At 45.3% G+C, this 26,080-nt stretch overlaps 1 protein-coding gene across 1 annotated transcript in view; it reads right to left on the bottom strand.

The window, feature by feature from the left end:
• CDH24 (cadherin 24) overlaps positions 1–26,080 on the bottom strand; it is a 42,264-nt gene that overhangs the window by 4,883 nt on the left and 11,301 nt on the right. Inside the window, exons 3-8 of the mRNA XM_033925517.1 lie at positions 21,117–21,304; positions 11,228–11,481; positions 8,063–8,199; positions 4,734–4,855; positions 2,142–2,259; positions 921–1,172 (exon numbers count right to left, since the gene is read on the bottom strand). Of these exons, the coding sequence (XP_033781408.1) occupies positions 921–1,172; positions 2,142–2,259; positions 4,734–4,855; positions 8,063–8,199; positions 11,228–11,481; positions 21,117–21,304 (1,071 nt within the window). The remainder of the gene's footprint in view (positions 1–920; positions 1,173–2,141; positions 2,260–4,733; positions 4,856–8,062; positions 8,200–11,227; positions 11,482–21,116; positions 21,305–26,080) is intronic.

Genomic DNA, 26,080 nt, shown 5'->3' with positions numbered 1-26,080 from the left:
AGTCGAGAAACACTGCATTACAAGATAATGAAACAACAAAAAAGCCAGGAGACATCATGGTCCTAAGAAAGAGAGAGAGTAAACATGATGGACAGTGCCAGGAGAGAAAAGAAACGAGACATGCTGATGAGTCACAGGATGGAGAGGAGAAGAGAGACATGCTAGTGAGTCACATGATAGAGGAGACCTGTTGATCACAGGGGCGGAGAGGAGGCACCTGGTTAGTCATTACACATTTGCTGCTCGTCCTTCTTTTGTCTTTATTGTTCTTTTGGGTTTCACTCTCTTTCCTGTCTCTTTTGTCTTCTTGATTCTCCTGCCCAAGCTTTTCTGACTTTTGACTTTTATTTTCTCTGGGTTTTTGGGTTTTTTAAATCACCATTCCCCAGTGAGTAGTGCAGTGAAAGCTGGATCTCTGGTTGTCACAGTCGGGGGGGGGGGGGGGGCTTGGAAATTGAGTCATTGGCAGAGGTGAGATTGGTGACTGGGTCCAGTGGCGTAGTAAGGGGGTGAGGTCTGGCCTGGGCACTGTCTTCCTAAGGGTGCAGCGGGGACCCTCCTCTCTGTCCGTTCCCCCCCCCCCCCCGCTCACTTGCTCCCTGCTCCTCTCTGTGTATGCCCCTTGCCTTTCCCCATACCTTTTTGGCATTCTCTCTGACGTCACTTCTGGGGTCTGTGCCAAGAGGGTGCGGGGGAAATGAAGGGGATACGCTCATTGCAAGGGAAGGGCGCCACTTACCCTTACTTCGCTACTGACTGGGTCTTTGGATTTTACAATATTGGAACTGGAAACTGGGTGTTGGGATTCTCAGTGAGCTGATCCTGGTGACGAGTTTGGCCCACCAAACCTCTGACCTTCACATTTCCCAGCTCTCATCGACTGGGCTACTTTCTAGGGAGAAGAAGAGGAAGGAACTTACCTAGGAGAGTGATAATGCAGGTGAGAATAGCCACAAGGGCTCCCGTGCTGAGCCCTGCTGGGGAGAAGTAGGCCTCCATGTTGCAGGACTGAATCGTGCCATCCAGCCTGCAGCGGCACACGCTGACTGTCAGGGTATTAGTGCTGCTGAGAGGGGGCTGCCCACTGTCCGTAATCTCAATGGGCACCAGGTAAACATCCCTTTTACCTTGGGCAAAGCGGTTCTGCAGTAACAGGATGCTGGCGCTGCCGTCTGCAAAGGAAAGAGGGACAGGCATGAACAAGGAGCGAGCAGAGACTGAGAAAATGCAAGGAAGACACGAGTGAGGAGAAGACAGACTGAGGAGACACTGAGAGGGTGTGAGAAAGGGTTGAAGGTAAAACTGAAACATGAAGAAGGAAATGTGTGAGCAGGACTGGGAGCTATAGACAGAAGGAAAAGTATCAAAATAAGGAGATCAAATAACAGAGAAGAAAGGCAACAAGTGAAAGAGAAAGTGTGTGAAAAGAACAACCAGATTTTGCAGCAGAAGGATGGAAAGAGCCAGTGAGGAACAAAGGAACAGTGAAAGTGAAGTGTGTAAGGATGATGATGATAGAAAGAAAATATTAGCTTGCAAGAGACAGAAAGCTTGGAGAAATGCCTGAAGATAGGGATAGACAGGAAGCTTTGGAGAGAAGAGATGAGGATGAAGACAGAGAGAATGAACATTAAAAGGAGTGCAAGAGTTTAGCAAGACAGTGCGAGTGTATGAAGATGGTGAAACAGAGAAATGGCAAAGTTGGAAAAGAGTGCATGGTACAGAGAGAGGATAGGAAGATTGGGAAAGACTGCATTGGACAGAGAGAGATGATTGGGAAAGACTGCATGGGAATAGAAAGAGAACTTGAGATGGAGTAGTAGTTGAGAATGGTTAGAGAGGGGGAAGAATCATGGTAGAGGCTGTGATAATGGCAGTGAGAGAGAGAACTTGAGCAAGATGGAGGTGGCAATGATAGAGAGGTTGGGAGGGAGTTTGTGAAGACTGAGAGAGTGGAAAAGAGTGCATGAAGATGGTGAGAGAGAATCCGGGAGGGAATTTGTTAGACAGAGAGAGCTCGGGAAAAAGAGCATGAAGATGGTTAGCAAAGAGAGAGACTGAAAGCTCATGAAGGAATACACGATGATGGTGATGAGAGAGTCATATCCATGCTCACGGTTTCCCTAGTTATTGGCGTCTACCTTTGTTGTCTCTGATTGTGAAGTTCCGATTAGTTGCGAGGCCTGGAGGGACTCGAAAGAAAAAGCGACTACTATTGGTGTGGTCATCGTGGTCCATAGCTCGAACTGTTTGAATTAACTGTAGAGATATAAGCTGTCATCAAAACAAAGGAGATCTGTAGGGACAGACATGGAGGATGAAGCATGGCTGAAAAGCTGTAAGGTAGGATGAATGGAGAGAATTGTTGTATGACTGCAACAGTAGATGATAGTGGTAAAGCTAAGTGCAAGGACGAGTCAAAACTGGAATGACAGAATTACGGAAATATTGTTAGATCAAGAGATGAAGCATAAGGCTGAAAGAGTTGACGAGTGTAAGATGGATGGAAGAGTGTGTCAGGGCCAACATTCCCTCTAGAGCAGTGTATCGCAAACTGTGTTCCGCGTGAGATTTCAGGTGTGCCATGAGACGCCGGGGAGGAGGAAAGGCACTGGCTAACTGCCTACAGGACATGCCTCTCGCAGTAAGAGGCACGTCCAGTAGGCAATCAGCCATCACCAGAGCCCCTCCTCCTTTCTGCACCTCTTTGTCAGCACCCCCCACTGGCGGCTCAGGGCCCCGTCTGGAGGGCCTCCTTGCACTTCCAGGTGCCCTCGAGTCACGGCCACCAGTTTAGTGTGATGAGGCTTGTAAACTTTGTGAGACACTGTTCTAGAGTGTGTGGGAGTCTCTCTCCAATGTTCCTATGAATGGGGTGGTGCTTTAATATCATCGTTTAAATTGTGCAGGGTGGGCAAGTTTTGCGCAAATCCCAGGAGACCTGCTTGCACTTCTCATGTTGAAACTGGGATAGTGCTGTACCACCTGTGATGGTAAGGAGAACATTGGGAATGGGGACCTTGAGTAGAAGACGTAGAGTGGTGAAACTAGTTAGGTGTGTGGAGATGGAGTAGTGTGGACAGACTAGATAAATTTGTCTAGTTTGTTTTTAAATTGATTTTTAGATTTTATTATATTATTGTTAATTTTTTATTATGTATTTTCTGTAAATGTAAATCACTTAGTAGTTACGATAAGCGATTAATCAAATATTGAATAAAACTTGAAACTTGAAACTTGAAATGTAGAGTGATGAGTCTGGATGTGTGGACAAAGAGGTGGAGTGGTGAGACAAGATACAAGGATGGAAATATTCCTGATAGTGATGGAGACTCCAGTAGATGGAACCTAAGTACACTACTGGGTAGGGCTCTGGGTTTCTGGCCCAGAAATATCTAAGAAAAAGGACCATTTAAATGAAATAATTAATTTATGGAGCATGTATGGTTGGGCAGACTGGAAGGACCACTTGGGTCTTTATCTGCTGTCATTTACTATGTTACTATGATAGGATCATTGAATGGGTGGATGGTAGAGGTGTCGAATGGTGGGTAGACAGAAGAGTACAAACTTCATAGGAGGATGGAGAAGTGTAGAATGAAGGCACTGAACGGGGGCTCAGACAAGTGTAACATGGATGGTGAGGTATAGGGTAGCGAGGGTGGATGGAAAAACGTAGAGTTGAGATTAGATGGAAGACGTAGGATTACCAGGCCTGATGAAGAGGTGTACCTGGGTGAAACTGGATGGGTGGACAGGGAGATGTAGAGGGGTGAGACTACGTGAAAGGCAAAACACAGCTTTTGAACATGTTGATATTGTTCCTAGTTCACTTGAGTTGTAGTGGCTTCCGTGAAAATTTTTTTGCTCTAATGATTTCATTCTAATCAGCAGGTGGCAGCATTCTGCAGTCACCAGTTACGGGAAATAGTGGTGTGACTGTTGCTGGTTCATTTTAAAGATTAAGACAGTACATAGAAATAATAACTTAAAAAAACGAGATGATACCTTTCATATGGGACTAATTTGATGGACATTTTCTGACTAGTTTGCAAAGGCCAGAATCTTGTTACTATTCTGACCTGCCTTTGTGACCCGTGTAAGTAAAGGTTCTATAAAACCCCAGTATTTGGGGGATATCGTCTGTGAATGTTTTTCTGGGAACTGGATAACTCCAGGTTTACAGATTTGCAGCATCTCCAGAAATCTGGGCCTGGCTTATGGACAGGCTACTTGCCCAGTGGCAAATGGGATAATCGAAACAGGGTAATACCCACACTGCGCTCTAGGGTGCATGTTCTTTGTCGGATATACCCTGGTGGAAACCTAATATTTGATTGCAAAAGGTCTTTCCCCAGAGACTGATAATTCACCCTTAATCAGCTTAATAACAGGAAGTAATTGAAACCTTTAGGGTTCTGTGTGCAATTTTTTAAAACTAGAAGCAGATCTATTTGCTAGTGTATACGTTTTTGACCTCCTCAAACATTTTTTCTATGGCTTTTGGATTTTTGGATAATCAAAACAGGAACATGTGCCCAGATACAGTAGAGGCCTGTCAAGCGGTTCTCCAAAGTATTGACCCCTGAGAGGGTTTTACATGACACAGGTGTTTATGGGGTAAGAATAGCTGTCGATACAGATGAGGAATAAACGACTGCGAGATGGGAGAAATGTTGGGAATAGGGCAAGAGAATTGTGGAACTGCCTCCTCCCCATCCTCCTCAGGTCACCTGTCCAGGCTGCGCATTATCACACACAAAGGCATCGTGGACCTCTGCAAACTGAGGGGCGTTATCATTGATATCCAGCGTCCGGATCGCCACCTGCACCCGCGAGGCCTGGGAGGGGCTGTCTGAAACAACAAAGCAAATATGCAACCACGCAGACACAAACATGGAATCACACATGTACATGTGACCATGGAACACATACACACACAAGATCAAATTCAAACGCAACTTCTAGGACAGAAACCTGAGGTCATGTGCAAACTCAACCGTAGAAGTATGAAGTTGGAATCAGATGCAGACATGGGAGCATGGGGTTATGTGCAGAGATACACACAAACACACACCTCTAATTGTGCAGCCACAAACCCATAACAACACAGGACCACATGCAACTTTAACTGTGTGACAATGAACACAGACCACATGCAGAGATGTAGCCATAGGTACCTGGGACAGACAGAAAATGCAATAATGTGCAGACATGATCATGTCCAAACATGCAGCTATATGAACACGTACACACATAATGAAAGGAATGAGGTGCTATTGTGCTTTGCATTAAATCAGACAGATGCTCTGGTCTGTGCCCTGCCCAGTGAATGAAATCTTGGTAAATCCTAGCCAGCAATGGGACATCTCTCCCTTTTTCAATACAAAATGACTGCTGCCAGCAAGGTACTCTCCAGAACTCAAGAAAAGGGCCTTCAGTCAAAACTGCTATTTCAAATCATCTTATCGCTAAAAACTCATAAGTTCAGGAGCTTCTTGCCTTTTGCTCTCAGCTTCCCAGCCGGCTGTAGTCTTGCAGTACCCGATGTCTGCATTTCCTCCCCATAGCCGTTGATCACATTTTGGAATTTGGAATGGTCTGTCCCTTTTTATTTAATTTTCAGTTTTGGTATTTCAACAAAATGGCTTTTGTTTTAAACTTTGACATACAAGTAGACATGCAAAAAGACACACTATATAGATCCCTCCATAACCACATAAGAACACTTTAAGCAAACATCTCTTAACACATGGACATACAATCATTTGCTTGCTTTGAACTAGACAGAGCAATGCGCGATCCAGCCTGATATATAATCACGCAAAACGGGACTGCTGCCATGAATCTGAGCATAAGTGGACACGATGAGTAAGATCTGATCTAATGTTGAACTAGCTCTGCACTCACATGGTTTCTGGTGCCATGAACTGTAGCGTGTATTGTAGTGTGAAACATGCTATCTTAATGCATGAGTGCAACACATAACCGTGTAAATGTCTACAAACTACAAAGGCCCAAGATCACATCTGTTGAAAATTTTAAGTCCAACATTTTGTAACAACTTCTTTTGGAGCCTCCATAAATGGTGATTCTAACCGTTTGCATTACTCTTTAGTTTTGATTAATGTTTTGGCTGAGAGTCCGCAACAGGGGTCCCTCCAGTCATCACTTAAACCAACTCAATGATTGGGACATTCTTGTCTCAAATTTTCTTAAAAACACTATTGGACAATGTGTGCGGCCTGCATTATGTACTACATCAGTGTCTCTCAAACTGTTTGCCGTGGCACAGTGGTGTGCCCCAAATAAATTCTGGATGTGCTACGAGAGATTCCAGAATTTTACTTTAAAATTTCCCTTCATAAGTATACACTAGAATAGATGACATGTATGTCACGTATGCAAGAATCTGTCAATGGTATGAGCGTCTGCCTGTGTAAGGATAAGCATTATTCTTTGACATGATTGGTTCTTGAAAACTAACGTAATATGAGCAACAAAGCAACCAAGGCTTTGTTACCGTTTGGATCTTCTTACCTTTGTGAACTTGGATTTTCAGCTCTGACAGAAATTAAAAAAGAAAGAAAACGACTGCAGATGGTGGATGATGAGATGCGTGTTTGCTTGTAGACTATCGAGACGCGTTTTGAGTTAATTTGCACTCAAAAACAAGCTCATCCATCGCATTGATTAGAATTCTATTCTATCTACTTTAGTTTCACCATTGTTACAATTACCCATACATAGCTTAAAGAACATTAAATAAATAACTCTCACATTTAATTTTTTGTTGGTTTTGCAATTTTATAATTTCAATTATAATGTGCCGTGAAAAACATTTTCTCTGTTTAGTGTGCCACAGCTAAAAAAGTTTGAGAGACACTGCACTACACACAGTAGCTATTAAAGGCCTCCCCCCTAAAATCTATGTGATCTTAGAGGGAAATATTTATGTAGGATGAAAAATAGGCTCCTATAATTGATTACCATGTGGCCGGGCTGGTTTGGGGGGAAAGGAAAGGGTATTGTATAAACTCCAGTACCACATGAGGTAAGGTTACCATATGGCTCCAGTAAAAGGAGGACGGATTAAGACATCCAGGTTTTACTTCTACTGAAAGCAACGGAAGTAAAACCCAGATGTTTCAATCCATCCTCCTTTTTCTGGAGCCATATGGTAACCCTAAAATGAGGTGTCCTGTGCAAAACTGTGTGAAATGATTACGAGAGAGGTTCAGGAAACCCGGCACTGTGTGGGGCCCACCTCTCATTTCTGCCTTTGGTCTCGGTGTGTCCAACTCCAGCCCTGACACATAGATTCAAAAAAATATGATCCCATGCAAACGCGTAATCATGCCAATCCTGCAAGTAGATGGGGAAAACGGGAGCATGCACAGACACACAGACCCTGCCACATCCATGAACACAGCCGAAGTACCGAAACACATTAACATTTGTGTTGCTGACTCTTCACCCCCCACCCTCCCTTCTCTCTGCTGCTTAGCACAGCTGCCTGCAGAGACTCCCCTCCCCAGAGCAGAGAGGTGCTGATAAATCTCTCTGCTCTCTCTGTGGGGAACCCCTTCCCTCCTGCTGACTATCAGGGACCCCTGAGTGGGAACCTGCTGCCGGTCTGCTCTGCTCCCGCTTGATTTATTCTCTGCTAACAGCTCCTGCTAAGAATCAAAGCCACTTTAGAAAGAATGCTGAGTCTCCTTATTTCAGCTTTACTGCTGCTCCCAGGCTCCACTGGGACCCATAAAACATCGGTGAGCAAAGCAGGGTAAATGCAGGAAAAAAAAGATGATACCCCCCTCTCACCGCCTCCTCCTGAATCCTAGTGGGGAAGCTAGTGAAAAGTTTCTATTGGTTGTACTCCCTGCTGTCTGTGATGCCGTCAACCCAGTGAGTGTCTTCTGCTGGTACCAGAGAGACATTTCCATCCCTTGTACACTCAGCCTTGGGGACTCCTCTCCCCCTGCACTGTCAATAACTCTGCAGGCTGGTGAGAGCGCTTCCTGTTGGCACCCTAGAGGTGACTAAAATTCAGGCATCTTACCGAGTTCAGTAGCCACCACTGTGAGGTTGTGCCAGAGAACAGTCTCGCGATCCAAGACCATGGCCGTAGAGATGGAGCCATCCAGGGCGTTGATGGAAAAATACCTCTCGGGATCTGTGTGCTGATCGATAGAATACCTGCACAGCAAGATTAAGAGATCTGATGTAATACTGTTCAGTAGGCGGCAGTAACTGTAATGCGCTTGTCCTATTAATCATGACTGGTAAACTTCCGACAGGATGGGAATAGGGAGCCATGTAGACAGCTCTGCCGTCAGTGCCGGGCAAGTCATTGCATTCCAAAAGAGCCTTCAGGCAATGTAAGGCGCGTGGGACCTGCCAGCGAGTCATACTTAGGGGCCTTCATTCTCAGGCTTTAGTCTCTGTTTCCTGGGAATTTATCAGTGGGAAAATTGACTCGTCATTTTTCTGGGCAAATAAATGTCTCAGTTAGAGTTCTAGAGTAAACATCAGGGGCACACAGCTTTCCAAATCATTGAATGAGTGGAGTCTTCCCCCAGCACCATCTCTCTCTCTAGCATTTCCTCGTTTGTACATCCTCTCAGGCTTTCCGCTTTCTCTCCAGCACTTGTCTCTTCCTCTCCCCCTCCCAATATCTCCCCTAGCTTTTCCCTTACTCAGGGACGGATTCTCTAATATCACCGATAAAATCTGACGGGCTGCTGTTGCGGCCATAAATGTAACAGTTTCAAAAAGACGAGTCATTCTCGAAGAACTGCGCATGCAAATGAGGTTTGTAGAGGTTCAACGAATTTACATGGCATGAGTCGCTGGTGATAGCGATTGGCCTCTGCGCAGAATCGTCCATGGAAAGAGGCATGCATATGTGTCAGGAAAAGCTACGCTGTAAGCCTTAGTGGAGCGCAATATATGCACACGTCATAGGCGTGCATCACATGCAGCTTCCCATGCGTGCTATTGAGATTTTCTTCCCCAAAAAACTATTATGCTACTTTAATTTATTTGTATTGTGTATTTTTAAAAATAAATTTCATCATGAGCCACAGCTAGAAACATACACCCGAAACAAGCTATTCACAGTACCGCCACCCCCAGACCAGTCGGTAATTTTTGGTCATCAAAAACTAGCGCCATGCTTGAAGAATCACCTGGTGATGATAGAGAATCGCTTGGAGGGGCGTTTAAATATTAATGAGCCTATTTTACTACCATTTTAATATTAATGACCTCGTAATACATTTATATGGCAGAGTCGGAGGCTGCTAGAAAGCTCGGAAAAGACCATGGTGCGCCATTCCGTTAATCGTGCCGGTTTTGCAACCGTCGTTAAAGGTTCGATAAGTTAGTCAATGGCGAGGCATGCAAAGCTCCCAGCACTGAACATCCGGGTATGTGCGCTGACCTGGAGGTTAACTGACGTTCGTGTACTCGCTCTGCAGCTCCTCAGTATCTCTCCTCTTTTGTTACTCCCCTCCGGGAACTCTGCTCGTCAGACAAGTCCCTCCTCTCTGTACCCTTCTCCTCTACCACCAACTCCCGTCTCTGGCCCACCACATGCTTGGAACAACCTGCCTGGCTCACTACATCAGATGCTGTCTCTACTTACTTGAAATCTCATTTAAACACTGACCCCTCTGTGTGTCTGTCACAATTAGATTATAAGCTCTTCTGAGCAGGGACCGTCTCTTGCATATACAATGTACAGCACTGCGTGTACCCGGTAGCACTATGGAAATAATAAATTGTTGTTCTAACTGGGCACCGGCCACTGTTCAGAGCAGTGCCCAGTTAACTTGGTGTATGAAGTTAGACAGCTTTTTAGCTTTCCAAACACGATATGATTATTTAGTCAGTTCACGGCCTGACTATTACTGCTAACTGGCTTGTGGCTCTGTCCAAATTTCATCCCCAGACCATCCTTAACCTAACTGGTTAGGGAATGGCCGGTTAGTGGAGATATTCAGCAGCATTAACCTCACCTTAGCTCAGTGGCATAAAGGGTGAGCAGTGCCTGAGGTGGTGGCGCCCCTCCCTGCCGTGCGTGCGCCTCCTTTCCTTTCCCCGCACCTTTTTAACTTCTCCGGCGTGAGCAGCATGCCCATGTCGGTGTCAGCTCGCCCTAGGCGCGGGTCCCGGAAGTGACGTCAGAGAGCACCGATGCCGACGTGGGCATGCTGCTCACGCCAGGGAAGTAAAAAAGGTACGGGGAAAGGCAAGGGGCGTGCATGGCAAGGAGCAGAGGGGGTGGGGTCGGGGGTGGAGAGGAGGTAGGGTGCCATGCCCTAAGGAAGACCACATCCAGGGTGGACCGTGTCCCCCCCTCCCTTACAACGCCTCTCCTTTTTCTTCATCCCACTTTCCAGCAGGACCCAGTTCCCTGAGTCTCTACTGGAAACTTTGGTCTTGCTGCTTTGGTCTTGCTGCTTAGCAGCAACTGCACCTGCATGCTGGCCTCCCCCCCTGCTTTTTCCTGCATCTATTAGTCTTATGCATGCCCCCCCCCCTTTTCGGTCTCCGGGGGGGGGGGGGGGCATAGAAGGTGGAAAACATCCTGGGCCTGAAGCTGTGTTTTGGAAATTAGGTGAAAATGAGTTTGATGCCATTTTCAGTTTTGCAAAAACCCAGGAAACTGTTGGTGAAACTGTAAACATAAACTCACTTATATACCGCAAATACCACTAAGTTCTATGCGGTTCACAGAGATTAGCAATACAAATGAATAAACAACTAGTATCTAACTTCCAAAAGATTCTGTAGAAAGATGCATCTTTAAAGCACCTCAAAATTGTTGATACGAATTTGAAAGTGTAAATATGTGAGTCAAATCCCCAATCCATGAGGCTGCCTAAAGCAGGGGTCATCAGCCCGAGGACATGGCGAGCCAGTCAGGTTTTTGGGATATCCACAGTGATTATGCATGAGTCAGATTTGCACGCAAGCCTGCCTCCTGCATTGTAATTGTGGGTTTTGTGAAGGCCACATTGGCTGGGTGGGTCCCAAGGGCTGGGCTGAGACACCCCCCCTCCCCCCGGTGTAAACTGACAGTGAAAGACCCTGGCCATCCTGCACAACTATTTTTCCATCAGATCTCTGCTGCACATTGAAACTCTGCTAGTCAGTGCTACAGTCCAAGATCGGTTGCTCTTCTCAGTGGTCATAGGCTGTAAGTGGATGCCATGATTACCTGATGACGCTGCTCTGCGAGTCCAGGTCTGTCGCAGTGACCCTCCCCACCAGCACTCCAAGCTCCCCGTTTTCATACACAGACAGCAGGTAACTGGGCTGTGAGAAGAGGGGGGGCTCGTCGGCGTCCTCCACCATCACCCGGACTGTGGCCACGTCCTTGAAGGGCCCCTTACGGATATACTGCGGGTCAATGACAGTGTTGGTGGCTTCCACCCGAAAACTGTACGACTTGCGGGATTCAAAATCAAGAGGCTGGAGAGGAGCAGAGAAAACAGACCAAGACAAAGAAGGAGGAAGAGAGAGGCAATAATGGGGGGGGGGGGGGAACTGACTGAAAACTAAATATAACATTTCAAAATGCTAAACAATTGTCTTCTAAAATGTATCTTTTCTTAGAATAAGCATAGCAAATTAAGTAAACAAAAAATCAAACAAACCCAGAGAAACATTTTAAGTCACATTTTTCCTTAGGAATTAATCAGGTTTTTCCAATGGAAAAAGAAGAAAGATAGTGTATAAAAAAAGTGACTGATTGGAGGAGGGTGGGAGCTGTAAAGAATGGTAGGGGTATGTTTGCTGGGGGAGGGGGCTATAGGGAATGGTGGGGAAGTGCTGTTCTAGGACAAGCAGGATGAGTCAGTCACATATGGGTGTTGTCCCCCAACAGCTATCCTGCTGTCCACGGAGAACCTACATTACAGGTAAGTAACTACACTGTTCAGGAGGGAGCTGTAGGAGGATATTGGCTGGGAGGGAGGGGGGAAGCTGTAGGGAATGTGGGGAAGCGCTGGCTCTGGAGGGTGTTGGAAATGGTAGGGGTGTGCTGGTTGGGGGAGGGGGCTGTAGGAGAATGCTGGCTATGTGGGGGAAGCTGTAGGGAATAGTAGGGGAGCAGTAGCTTTGGGGGAGAGCTGTAGGGAATGGTGGGGAAGCTCTGGCTGGGGGGGGTCTTTAAGAAAGGGTAGGCAGGGGAGGACTGGCTGGAGGCGAGGGGGTTTGTATTATGGATTGATGTTTTTCTGCTTCACTAGGCACTCTGTTCTCTCTATTTTTCTGAGTTAAAACAAATTGCGGTTTGCAATATTGTGACTTCTGGCAATGGAGTTATGCCCTTCTTCTGGCGTTTCCGCTTTGGCGGGCATGCCACCGTGCCCACCACCGGAGGCTGATGGATGGCAGAGGCTGGTGTGCTGCGACAGGCCACGCACAGGCTGATGGATGCAGGGTGCAAGAGGAAATAACAAGGGACAAGCAACGCAATTAGAGGCTGCCAGTAAATCACAGGGAACGCCGGGAGCTGAGGAGGGAGAACGTGGAAGGACGGCAGCAGGTTTGTGAATGACCAGATGAGAGAGACTCACAGTTACATAGGCACACACAGAAAGCAAACCTAACTCTCTACGTGACCCTGGGGAGTTACTTGATTTTTCTGTGCCTCAGATCTAATCCCCTGCTCTGTCACTGACTCTCTGTGTGTAACTCCAGGGATTTATTTTATCTCCCTGCGCTCAGTTCTAATCTCTGACTGTCTGAGGGGAGTTGTTTTATCTCTCTGTCCCTCAGTTCTAATCCCCTTTCTCCTAGGTCAAGCAGGATGAGTCAGCCACATATGGGTGTTGTCCCAACAGCTCCCAATTTGCGGATAAGCTCTCCAATAGTTCAGAGAGATTTTTTTTTCTCTGAGCACGTGCAGTGCCCGGGCCCCACTGGGCATGCCCGAGCCCTACCCATTTCCCCCTGCTTCCCCCTAATCCCCAGTCTTTAGTTTCCGCCCGTTCTCATCGGTCGGATTTTCTACAGCTCTCCATTACAACTTTTCTAGTCATCACCTTGAAGATGCCTGAATCATCAAAAGAAATACCTGGGATGCAGGAAAAGGATGAATGCACTGGACCCTCATGAATTGTGCGTCCACGGATTGGATCCGTCGCACGAGGTTCCGTGTTGCTTGCATTTTACGCACATGTCTTCGTGAGCATGCAAGCTGAACCTCCCTGCTTACATTGTGCCTGCTGGTATCCGCACGCACGTAAGCCGAACCAGCCCTCCTGGAATTGTGCCCACCTGGTTTCGTGAGCACTCCAGCTGAGGAAGAGGGCACTGAGAAACTCCGTGGAAAGGAGTGAAGCCTGAGAATCAGCCTGCACAAGCCAGACGAGGAGTTGTTTTATCTCCCTGCGCTCAGTTCTAATCTCTGACTGTCTGAGGGGAATCAGTTTATCTCTCTGTCCCTCAGTTCTAATCCCCTGTTCTGTCACTGACTCTCTGGGCTCCTTTTACTAAGCTGCGTTAGGGCTTTAACGCGCGGAATAGCACGCGCTACATTGCCGCCCGCGCTAGACCTTAACGCCAGCATTGAGCTAAAATGCTGCGTGCGCTAAAAACGCTAACGCGGCTTAGTAAAAGGAGCCTGTCTGACCCTGGGGGGAAGCATTTTGCTTCCCTATGTGCTGGAGGCAGATTGTGACAGACAAATCTGACTGATTTCTTCAGTTGGGTGACCAGAGATTCAGACCGAGGGCATGCGCTGAATTCAGTCTGCTTGGATTTCAGCAAAGCATTTGATAACTGTTCCTCGCAGGAGGCTCGGGAATAAACTGAGCAGCCTGGGGAAATGTCCCAAGGTGGTGAACTGGATTAGTAACTGTCTGATTGACAGATGACTGAGTAGTGGTAAATGAAATTCACTCGGAGGAGAGAAAAGGTGAGCCGTGGAATAACTCAGTGATCAGTCCTGAGGCTGATTTTCTTTCAATATCCTTGTAAATGATATTGCCAAGGACCTGGTAAAAAATAAAAAAAAAAAGTGTGCTTTTTGGTGGATGATGACCTGAAGATCTGCCACAGAATGAACCTGCCTCAGGAAGCAGATAAATTGAGGAATGATCTACAGAAAATGGGAGACTAGTTAATGAATGTTTTGCAGTTAAGCTTTAATGTGATGAAGCGCAGAGTGATGTATTTAGGGGTCCAGAATAGTAAAGGATTCTTTTGTAACAGGAAGAAAGAAACACTGGGGCCGGGGTGATAATATCTGACGAGTCTGGCTGAAGCTGTGTGGAGAAGGAGTTCTCCTGCTTAAAAAGCTCTCCATTTGCACTTAATGTATGTGAGTCATTTTCTCAGAATTCCCTGAAGAAAACTTTAGAAGTCTCAGCATTTAGACTCAAACGTCACCAACCCTGCTGGCATCGTGTCTTCAAGTGTGGAATTATCTGGAGTGCCTGTTGTACCTTGGGCAGAACAACCGTCTCCCAAACAAGGAAAGAGTTATCACTTGGAGATTTGAAACGTCATCTGGAGGCTACTGAAAAAAAGGACTCTGTGAAATGCACTGACATTTGCACGTCAATTCCGCACTGCCTACAGCCTACGCCGGAGCTTTCCCTCTGATCCATCCTGCCCCTTCTGATGCAACTAAAACGGTGCGTGGTCTTCATCATAAGGCGTATGGGGACAGAGTTAAAGATCTCAATCTGTATACTTTGGAGGAAAGGCACCTACTAGTACCTCAAAAATCACACCTCCGTAGGACCGAGTTGAGAAACCCTTCTTTAGGGATCAGTATGGTAAACTCATCGGAGGATGACAGATAATCCAATGTGATATAAGAATAATGCAGCTCAAAGGCCCTGCAGAGCTCACAAAAGTTGAATAATTTCTTTGTGTTTTGTTTAGACATATACTGATGGTTTATATTTTTACGACTGGTATCTGTTTGTATGTTTGAAATGTGCTTGGATAATGTAATTTGCTGATGGCTAGAGATGTCCAGAGCAAAGTGACCAAAACGGTGTGGAGTCAAGACAGATGAGATCCGAAGACCCTAAAGGGGAGACCTTGAAGATATGAAAAGTATTAACACAAAAAAAGGGGAAGCTGCAGAATTAGTGAACCTTTTTTGTTTCAAATGAAGACCTTATTTTGGGTTGGAAAGACATCCCCTTGCCTTTTCGTCTTGTTCTTGTTTGTATCTCAAGGCGTGGGGCTCTTCTGCCGAGCTAGCGGATCTGACATGAAACCAAAGGGAGACAGTAACATCGGGGAATCATTTTTCTTGGAGACGGTGGTGGATGCCCTCCCAGAGGAGGTAGTGGAATTCATAAAGGAGAGGGCTACATACCGAGGATCCCCAAGGGGCGAGCGATGGAAAACAAGTACTGAGGGCTTCAATTCAATAAAGCAGTGAAATGGCTTTTGCTGTTCCTGCCCACTTAAATCTCTCTGAACATCAGCCCCAGTGATTATAATATCAGAACAAAGAAAAGGGTCCAAAGAATCTATAACTATGCCTTTTCCTGGGAGGTAGCCTTTCTGTACCAATTGTAGCTGCTGCGCTGGGTAGGTTATTCACCCGCCCCCCAATCTATAAATGGCATCTAAAGTTGTGTCTGCCTACATATTGGGGGACCTTCTGCGAGGCATAATCACAGCCTGGGGCAGTGGAGCATGTATGGGGGAGAACAAGACGGGGTCAGGTTTTTTCTCTTTTTTTTATGCAAACCTCCCCCCCCAATAAAAAAACAACATAAACTCGTGCAGCCGAGCGGTAGCAGGTTCCCGGAAGTGACGTAAAACTTTCCTTCCAGTGTGGATTCCTTATCTGAATGTCCTGAATCTGAGAGGCCGCAGTCAGATTCTGAACAATCTATGACTTGATGATTTGGGTTTTCTGGAATGTTTACTTGGGTTGCCTATTATATCTTTGTGGGATGGGAGGGTGAAAGGGGGGAGTGGGGCCGAAGGGCAGAGTAGTCCTGTATGGGTGGGGGGTTTGGGGACAGGATGAGTACGGGCTCTTGCTACAGAATTTAATGTCTTGGTTGGATGTTGTATTTTTCCTTGATTGCAATCAAAAGATTTTAAAATAAAAACTTGTGCAGCCAGCCTGATATTCAGCTGGGGCCAGTGGCGTAGCAAAGCAGGGGAGGGGGAGAGGGAGACAGAAAGAGCGCTAGTCTCCTCCTCTCTGCCCATCCACCTCTTCAAAATTTTCATCTCCTAAATGCTGCTCGCGCTGGCCAAAGCTTTCCTTCTGACATCACTTCCTGGTTGCGGGACCAAGAAGTGACGTTAGAGGGACAGCTGAAGCTAGCACGAGCAACAGCTAGAACATGCTGCTTGCTGCCACCAAAGATTTTGAAGAGGTACATGGAGGGGTGGGGGCACATAGTTTATGTTTATTAAAAACTTTATATACTACATATACAGCCAAAAAGGATTAAAGCGGTTTACAATATAATTCAAACAAAATTTGAAAAGAACTCCATTCAAATGGAAAAGAAAAGGAGAGAAAAAAATAAATCTTTTTTAAATACATACTACATTTTAAAATTAATTGATACAAATTAAAAATTATAAAAATAAATAAGTGAATAAATGCAGACTGCAATCCCGTATTCATTTCATCAATTTAAAAAGGCCACTTAAAAAAAAATATGCACTACCACCTTCCCTCACTACACCGCAGGCCGGGACCGTCCAAATGATCCAGATATATTCAGCGCTGGTACCTGGACATGGCCCAGCACTGAATATAACTGGATAATTTTGTCAGCAGTGATCAGCGTGTAAAACAGTGCTGACTGCCGCCGGCTGAATATCGGGGGATTGTGTTCTAATCTAAATTAATCCCAGCAGAGTAAAATAATATTAGACAACACCAATTAAAGACATTCTACGTTAAATAATGCCATGTAGGATACTGTTTACTTTTCTACAGTGCCTCAGTTGCATTCCCTAGCTCTGTCTGTATTTGTGACCTGACAAATCAATTTGGATAAAACATCAGGCAGTATCTTTACCCCTGTACCTTGCAATTAACTTTCAATGGGAAACTATCATGGACCACATGCTCTAAAATATATGTTTAGGTTTGAAATGAAATCCAATGTCTCTCCCTGACCCATCACTCCAGGATGGCCCATTTTTCTGGGAGTTAGTGTTCCCGCCTATTTAGGGTTATCATACGGCTCCAGAAAAAAAGAGGACGTATTGAAACATCCGGGATTTACTTCCACTGAAAGCAATAAAAGTAAAACCCAGATGTCTCAATCCGTCCTCTCTTTTCTGGAGCTATATGGTAACCCTACACATAGTTAAACTGGTCGTCTGAGAATAGTAAATATTGAAGAACTTGCACGGTCTGTGTCTGTATATGACCATTTGGTTGAGGATGGGCTGGGGAGGGCTTCAATGGTGGGATGGTGTAGACGGGCTGGAGTGAGCTTTGACGGAGACTTCAGTAGTTGGAACCTAAGAACAGGACCGGGCAGAGCTTTAGATCCTTGCCCAGAAATAGCTAAGAAGAGGGAAAAAAACATGTAAATTGAATCAGGTTGGGCAGACTGGATGGACCATTTGGATCTTTATCTGCTGTCATCTACTATGTTGCTATGTCTATTTTTATATATTTGCTCAAAATGGAAAATTTGTACCACAAGGGTTCTAGTTCCATCTGGGTAACCCCTTAGTCGTCTAGCTCAATCTTTCTAAAAATAAATCTATTTATCTGCCTATGCCTCAAATCTGATCCCTGCCACGGACTCTGTGGGGGAGTGATCTTATCTCCTTTCACATCATTGCAGTAAGCTTTAATTAGATACTAGTAATAATGACAATCTGTTTATTTCTTAACTTGATTTAATTAATGCCTTTTAATTTGTAAGTCAAGATAAGTTGCAATAATTCAGGGGGGGGTTACTGTTTGGAAAAATATGTGAGGAAATATCAGAAGTGGCCACATGGTGCCAGTATAATTAATTAATGAGGGGCTGAAAAGCCAGTAATAACCACAAGATGTCAGTATCAGATTTATTTATTTTTTTCATAGGGTGAAGAGAGAAAGCCAAAGGGACAAAGTGGTGAAGAGAGATCAGTATGGGGAGAGAAAGCGCAGGGCAGAGACTGGTAAGGAAATAAGATATTCAAGAGAGAAAGGTTTGCAAGAAGCAGAGGAGAACAAAGGCATGGGGCAGGGAGAAGGATAGAAAGGAGCTTGAAGTAAAGGTTGAGACCACCTTCTCTTCTCTCCCTTTTTGCATGCTTTTCTGAAGCCTGTGAAGGTGCTGTATGCTAACCTTTGTTTTGGCTTCTGTGACTAATCCTGGAAAAGAGAAAAAAAAGGGCCATTTGCAGCACCATAATCTGAGAGAATCCTGTCACTGTGGCAAAACCCTTAAGATGAGCAGTGCCAATCTGGACCTGCAGTGGAACCCAGGACTTTTCTTCGCCATTCTCTTTCAAACCTTGTCATTCTTTTGCTGCGTTATGGCCTCTTTTACAAAGCTGTTTAGCGCAGGCCACAGAAGTACCTGTCCTGAAGCTCATAGGGATTTAAAGGGCTTGGTAAAGGGGGGGGAGTTGGTTATGTAGTTGACACACACAAGCAGAGTAACTGAATCTGAATTAACGGGAGAAAGAGAGAGCAAAGGAGACAGAAAGCATAAATCAGACTGCTGAACAGAGACCAGGACCTGAGGCGTCTGTCTGAAAGGGATCAGGGCTCTATCACTCATCTCCCTTGCCAGTAATTATTCTCATTAGGCAGTAATGATGTCCTCCTCTCACACCACCCTGAGGGAAAGGAGGGGGGCTGGTGGGCAGGAGGTGGGGAAACCAATGCTAAAATCTCCGGTCTTTTTATTAACACCTAATTAGCACAAATCAGAGCAGTTACAGAGGGCATATTAGTATGTCTCTTCTCTCTGCCCTCTGTGCTACACACACACATCAGTGATTTGGACAGGCCTCTAGAGCTCCAGTCCCACCCACCCCCCTCTTCAGATATTGCAGTAACATTGATCTTAGCAATGCCCTTCACCAAAACTGAGCCCTAATGCATAACCCTCTCCCCAACACAAAAACAGAACCTTGACCACCCTCCGGCCCAGCAGGGGCCAGGGGAAGCAGGATCAGATTGTCTGCGAAGGCTTGGCCCAGGATCACCATCGACCAGTGGGTCCTCAGCATCATCAAGCAGGGATTCTGAATTTGTCTCCACTCCCGCCCCCCATAGTGGGCGGGGCACTCTTCATCTGACGACCCAATATTCCTGCAGCAAGGAGAGGACCTGCTTCGGGGAGAATCAATAGAGGCGGTGCCGAACAGAGGAGATCACCAAGGGGTTTTTACTCCAGGAACCCCCGCGTCCCCATGGACAAGGACAAACGCTCAATTCTGATCTCTGCAAGCTCAACAGGTGCATACACAAGGAATGATTCCAGATGCACTCTCTGGGTACAGTCTTGCCCCCGTTACAGCCCAAGTATTGGCTAGTATCCCTGGATTTACAGGATGCATACATTCACGTGCCCATGCACCCAGCCCGCAGGAGGCATCATCGCTTCCAAGACAGACACTTCCAGTACAAGGTCCTACCCTTTGGACTCTCAACGGCTCCAAAAGTGTTCACAAAGTGTGTGGCCGTGGCACATCCTCGCCTTCAGGGGGTGTGCATCCTATCTTATCTCGACGACTGGCTAATACTGGCCCACCCTCCAAGGGAAGCACAGGCAGCCCTGACAACCACCATAACCCTCCTCCAAGAAGTGGGGTTCCTCATCAACTACAAAAGATCCCACCTGATACCCACCCAGGGGATATCTTTCATCGGGGCAGTCATCGACACCACACAGACCATGGCTTTCGACGCCATGACATCCCTGGCCCAGTGCACCTCTGCCAGCAGCTCATCATTGGCACGCTCCCTCCTGCGTCTCATGGACCACAGGACGGCTGCAGTCTTTGTTGTCCAGCACACCAGACTACACTTGAGATCCCTGCAAGGGCACCTCAGACGTCACTGGGACCAGCATACCCAACCTCTGACCACCCAGATACCCATTCGCCAACCCATACATAAGATGCTTCACTGGTGAATGGCCCGAGATAACTTAGTGAAAGGGAAACCAGACCACCACCTCACCAGCTGGTGGTCACCATGGATGCCTCCAAACATGGATGGGGGACACACCTTCTCCATCTTCGCACAGGGGACATATGGTCTGCCCAGGCGTCCTCACTCCATATCAACCTACTGGAGCTCAGGGCCATAGGGAATGCCCTCGAAATCTTCAAACAATGGGTGACAGGCAGGGCAGTCCTCACCCAAACAGAAAACCAGGTGGCCATGTACTACATCAACAAGCAGGGAGGGACAGGGTCAGCCTCGCTATGCAAGGAAGCTTGCCACATATGGGAGTTCGCCAACTCCATTCAATGCCCCATCCAGGCAACTTACCTACTGGGGGAGCATAAGGACCTTCTCTTTGAATTCCAGACACTACATGAGGAAATGCATTTCTGGTTCTAACCTGGGAACAGGATCCCACAGATTTTGCTGTCCCAGTAGCTGTTTTCCCCCTTTCCCCAGGATTAGACATAGTTTTTCCTGCTCACTCTTGTGAGAAGTCTTTTATTCTCTCTCTCAGCACTTTGGGAAATGGGCATCTCTTCTTTTTTTGGATTTTGCACAGTACAGGAGGAAACATTTCTGTTTCTCTTGTGTTACACAGCATACAGTCTGGCTTCCTGAGGTGTCCAGTTCAGATTTTGTCTGCATGCTTCTATCCCTTATCCTGTATTTAGTGAGGTTCTGTCTGTGTTGTGTGTGTGGCTAAGGTGAGAGATTCTGCCAGTGCGTATAGTTTCTCTGTAGGAAATTGCAGTAGATGCGTTTGATTATTGAATTTTTATTTTTTTATGGCAGTTAGGAGTGTAATATTTGTGGTTCAGCCTTTATCTGGAGGGTTGTTTTCTGTGTGAGTGCTGTCGTGATATGGCAGATTTGGGTTTTTTTGTAGGGTTTTGTGTGTAGCAGTGAAGGGGTTCTCTCTGTCTCGCTCTCCTTCCAAAGTCCACCCAATGCCCTTTTGCTCTGTATTTACCTTCCTGACGGTCAGGATCCCATCCTGGCCCTGGGAGTCGGTGCTGATGCTGAAGGCCTCTGCCCCTTCCCCATCCAGAATGCTGTAGGACATTAGTGCATTCTCACCAATATCCGGGTCATGTGCCCTCAGTCGTCCAACCAAGGAGCCAGGCTCTGAAGTTTCCAGCACCGAAAACTGATATAAATCTTATGGGTGGTGGCGAGGGGGAAGGAAGAGAAAAGGGAAAACCAGTGAGTACAGGGCCATAGATACAACAAAACAGTCAGCTCCAAGTTTTCATGGTAAAAATGTACTGTTTGGAGGGAGCCACCCCTCTAATTTATTTATTTAAAAATTTATATACTGCATAATAACTATGCGGTTTACAAAATTACATGCATGCATATTTACGAAATGCTAAATATGTTTCAACAAGACAAACACAAGAAGACATTAACTAATGGTATCATTATTAAAATCTTCTTTAAATTCATCCTAAAAGATGGAAACACAAGATCCCATAAAATCATTTACAGGACAGGAAGGCATTAACAGAGAATAGCATTAGCACAGGAAGGCATTGACAAATAATTGCCTGCATCTATCCTAGTATCTCTTCTTTATCATCACTCTGTCCATTCCTCTCTCTCCAATAATCCTGTTACCACTCGAACATCAATTTTCTCAGTCACTGCCCCCCAATTATGCAATTTGATGCCCACACATCTCCGGGAGGAATCTACCCTAGATCGATTTAAATCTAATTTAAAGACATTCCTATTTAAAGAGGCTTTCAATCTTTAACCACTAACCATCGTCTCCTGCACAGACGTAGCAATTCCCATCCCCAATGTACTTATCATGTTTGTCTTTCTATCCTAATAATTATTGTATTTCCACCCTCTAACCTACTGTTTGATACCGTTAGTCTATTAATGTAACCATTTGACTAATATTGATACCAGTCTATACACCCCGGAAATTTTATATTTTATCATTGTACACCGCTTAGAAATTAGATAAGCGGGATAACACATTTTAAATAAACTTTGTTCCTCTAAATCTATCCCCTAACCGCAGGGGTAGGCAATTCCAGTCCTCGAGAGCCAGAGCCAGGTCAAGTCTTCAGGATATCCACAATGAATAATAATAATAATAATAACAGCTTATATACCGCAGGACCGTGAAGTTCTATGCGGTTTACAAAGATTAAAGATGGTACAAATTGAATGAATTTAACAGAGGTGAAAGATAGAGGTTAACAATTCAAGGGAACCGGTGTTGAAGAGAAGGATTGTGCGGGTCAGTTGTCAAGATTCCTTGAGATGCAAATCTATCTCATGCATATTTATTGTGGATATCCTGAAAACCTGACCTGGCTCTGGCTCTCGAGGACCGGAATTGCCTACCCCTGCCCTAACCCATCCATCACTTATTCTTGGCTCCTTTCTTCTCTGGGCTGGGGATGGAGGATCCGTGCGCTCCCTCCCTTGCTGTGGCTGTTACAAGAGCAGCAGGTGTGTGGGAAGCTTGGGGCCCTGCAAGAGCTATGAGCTCCCTCCCTGGCTGTGGCTGGGAGCAGCAGGTGTGGGAGTAGCTTCGGTCCCTGCAGGAGCTGCGCTCCTTGATTCCGCGTTGCAGCGATGAAGGAGCTGAGCCCTGTGATGTGCAACAGCTGGGAAGCACAGCTGGATGGCATTCATGAATATTTAGTGGCATCCTTTGCTTCCCACCAAGAGCTTCACGTTTCAGTGTCTCACCTGCCTGTTGTACTCCCTCCATGCTTTAGCTCAGTCATGGAAAGGAACATTTACTGAGCCCATTTCTCATGACTTTAACTGTGATTGTTTTTTCATATTCCTCTCCTTTTCCTGTCTCTGGATTAGAGAATGATACGGGGACAAATTTGTCCTCATCCCGTCCCCATGAGTTTTGTTCCTGTCCCTGTCCCATTCCTGTAAACTCTGCCTTAACTGCACAAGCCTTGAACACTTATGATTTTAAAGTGTTTGAGGCTTGTGCAGAGGAGGACAGAGCTTGCAGGAATGGGGCAAGGAAAGGAAAATAACTCATCGGGACAGAAAAATGAATTCCTGTGGGGATGGGGAAAAATTTGCCCCCATGTCATTCAGCCTACTCTGGATCTTTTACCCCTGCAGACTCCACCTCTCACTTGTCCCCTCCTCAAATATGAAAATCTCCTGTGGCTGGAATGAGAGAAAAAAAAGGGATTTGGAGAATTAGATGCCTGTGCTAACTGGCAGCACGAGAGGCTGGTCTGAGCAAGTTGAGCTGCGTTAAAAAATTCAATCACTACTTTTCTCTCCATCCCCTAAGCGCTCATCACTTCAAACTCATTACCAACATTTTCATTTATTTAAAAGGCATTAATGTTGTTTTCTTGTGTAAGTAGAGTTCTGTGTAAAAGGAATGAGGATGGGAAAAGAGAGGAGAAATGCAGTGAGGGAGACAGAGAAAGAGGTAAAGACAAAAGGGCTGTGATCCAGAGAAGGAGAGAGAGCGAGGGAGACAAAAGCAGCTACTGAGGAATGCAGCTCAGTGAAATCTGGAATAAGATCAAACCCTCAGATCTCTCCGAAGACAAAACAAAGCATACTCACAAGGAATGAACTTGCAGTAAAAGATTACTGAACACTCTCTTTAAGAATGCAGAAAAATGAAGAAAGATCCCTGAGTTTCTATATAAACCCTTTATATACCCTGTTCTTAGACAATAACATGTCAGTCAAGATGATGTACAGATACATTATTTAAAACAGCATTATAGTTTCTCCCTAGGAAACAGATTAAAAATGTCCTAAACTAGGGTTACCATATGGCTCCAGAAAAAGGAGGACGGATTGAGACATCCGGGTTTTACCTCCATTGCTTTTAATGAAAGCAAAACCCAGATCTCTTAATCTGTCCTCCTTACGTCTAATGAAAGTAAGACCCGGATTATCAATCCATCCTCCTTTTTCTGGAGCCATATGGTAACCTATCCTAAACCTCAATTTTGAACCTGTATTCTTCAAGTGCTCTGGCAATTGGCTCTACCACTCCACAGCCATGGATCTAAAAGGTTTCTTTCTCCAAGTGTTAACACAGCAGAATACAAGGCAGTACAGGAAGTGCTAGCAAATCTATTTAACCCGATTGTGCTCTCTGTTCATTTTCCTATGACCTGATCAGAGCGATTCATCTGCAAACAGGGGAAATCACTAACCCAGATATTTAGAGAGATCTGTGTCAACAGTAAGGTTAACAAATCCTTCTGAATGTCCTGAACAAATGAATACAAAAAGGTCCTAATGAAGTGTCTGTATGGAAACCAGAACCTGTGACCACATTTTTTATCTTATAGACACTGATTAACAACTATAGTTGTGGGGTTTTATTGCCTTCACACAAGGTTTTGATTCTACCTGGCACTCTGGCCTCGGCTTTACACTGCTGTAAACGTGAATTGGAGGAGAAACGTATGATTTAGGTAAACATGAGTTGTAATATGAAGATAACTATGAGGCAGAGTTTCAAACTGAAGAGTGAGGGAGGAACATAGCCTGATACCCCACCCTCTTTTTAATGTCTACACCAATGATCATCCCGTGCTACCAGAAAGGTCCCCTGTCAAACACCTGCTGTAGGCAGACGATCCGCTTGCTCTATCTCCTGCCCCAGAAAGCCTGCTTGACAGAGGCCTACAACAAAGACGAATCATGGGCTCTACAAGTAAGCTTGACAAAGAAGAAAAAGAAAAAGCTTTGGCCATTCAAACACCCCAGTAAAACTACAATCCAACCAGTGCGCTCATATGGGAGCTTGGTCTGGGATAAATTAATAACCATCCTAAAACAATCCCGATAGAAACCCTCTGTGTAAACAGAAACTCTACCAACAGCATCGGCAAAAGAGAATTAGGACGTTTCCCTTTGAAACTCGCTCCACATTCATATTCTGCTGTCCAATATCCATTACAAAATTTGGCACTCTCCGATCTATGGATCAAAAACTGTTAACGGTCCCATCAATGAAAATAATAGGAACCTGAAGGCTAGATATCTTCTCCGTGAACGCGCGCCTAGGCTCTGGAACGTTATGTCAACATACTTAAGAGAGGAGGAAAAATTAACACGTTTAAAAAGTACCCTGAAAAGCTTTCTGCTTAAAGATGCCTTCAACCTATAACTCCTCCCCACCAAAAAAGTGATTTTTGTTTCCCTCTTTACAATTCCCCCCACCATCCTTATTGTGCTTTCCATATACCCTGTTTCCCCGAAAATAATAATGACACAGACAAAGTGCCAGGTTTTGAAAAGCCGCCCGGACATGCCCTCTAAAAAGAGGACATGTCTGGGTAAATCCGAATGTCTGGTAACCCTACGTATAGATCCATAAACATAAAAGATAAAATCAATTTCTAGACCGCATAACCTTACAGTTCAATGCGGTTTACAAAAGACTAATAGAATGTAACAATTAGGGAATGAGTTGCCTAAGAACTTAGAAAACAGATAGGTTTTCAAGTGTTTCCTAAGTAATTGCTTGAAATCTTTATCCCAAATGGTAGCCTGATATGAGAGCATACATTCATGGTATCTTTCAAACTTGCAACCCTTCACTGATAGATAGACAAATAAGGCATGAGTTTTACGAGATAATTTTTGAGTAGATGTTGAAAATAAATCGATTAAGTACAGTGGAGCTTGATCCATGAAGACTCTCTAATAGATGCAACCCAATTTGAAGACAATACGTGCCTCAAGCAGTAGCCAAGGCAATTCCCGAAATATAGGAGTGACATGTTCAAACTTATTCAAACCGAATATAAGTCTAGCTGCAGTGTTCTGTATAAGTCGCAGCCTGGAGATAGTTTTTTTAACACCTGCCAGGTACACAATATTACAATAGTCGAGGTGACTTAATACCAGTGATTGGTCTAATAGCTTAAATGCCGTGAAATCAAAGTATGCTCTGAGAGA

This window comes from Geotrypetes seraphini, chromosome 16 (genome assembly GCF_902459505.1).
Source record: "Geotrypetes seraphini chromosome 16, aGeoSer1.1, whole genome shotgun sequence".
Taxonomy (NCBI): domain Eukaryota; kingdom Metazoa; phylum Chordata; class Amphibia; order Gymnophiona; family Dermophiidae; genus Geotrypetes; species Geotrypetes seraphini.
This window is presented reverse-complemented; position numbering and strand designations above follow the sequence as displayed.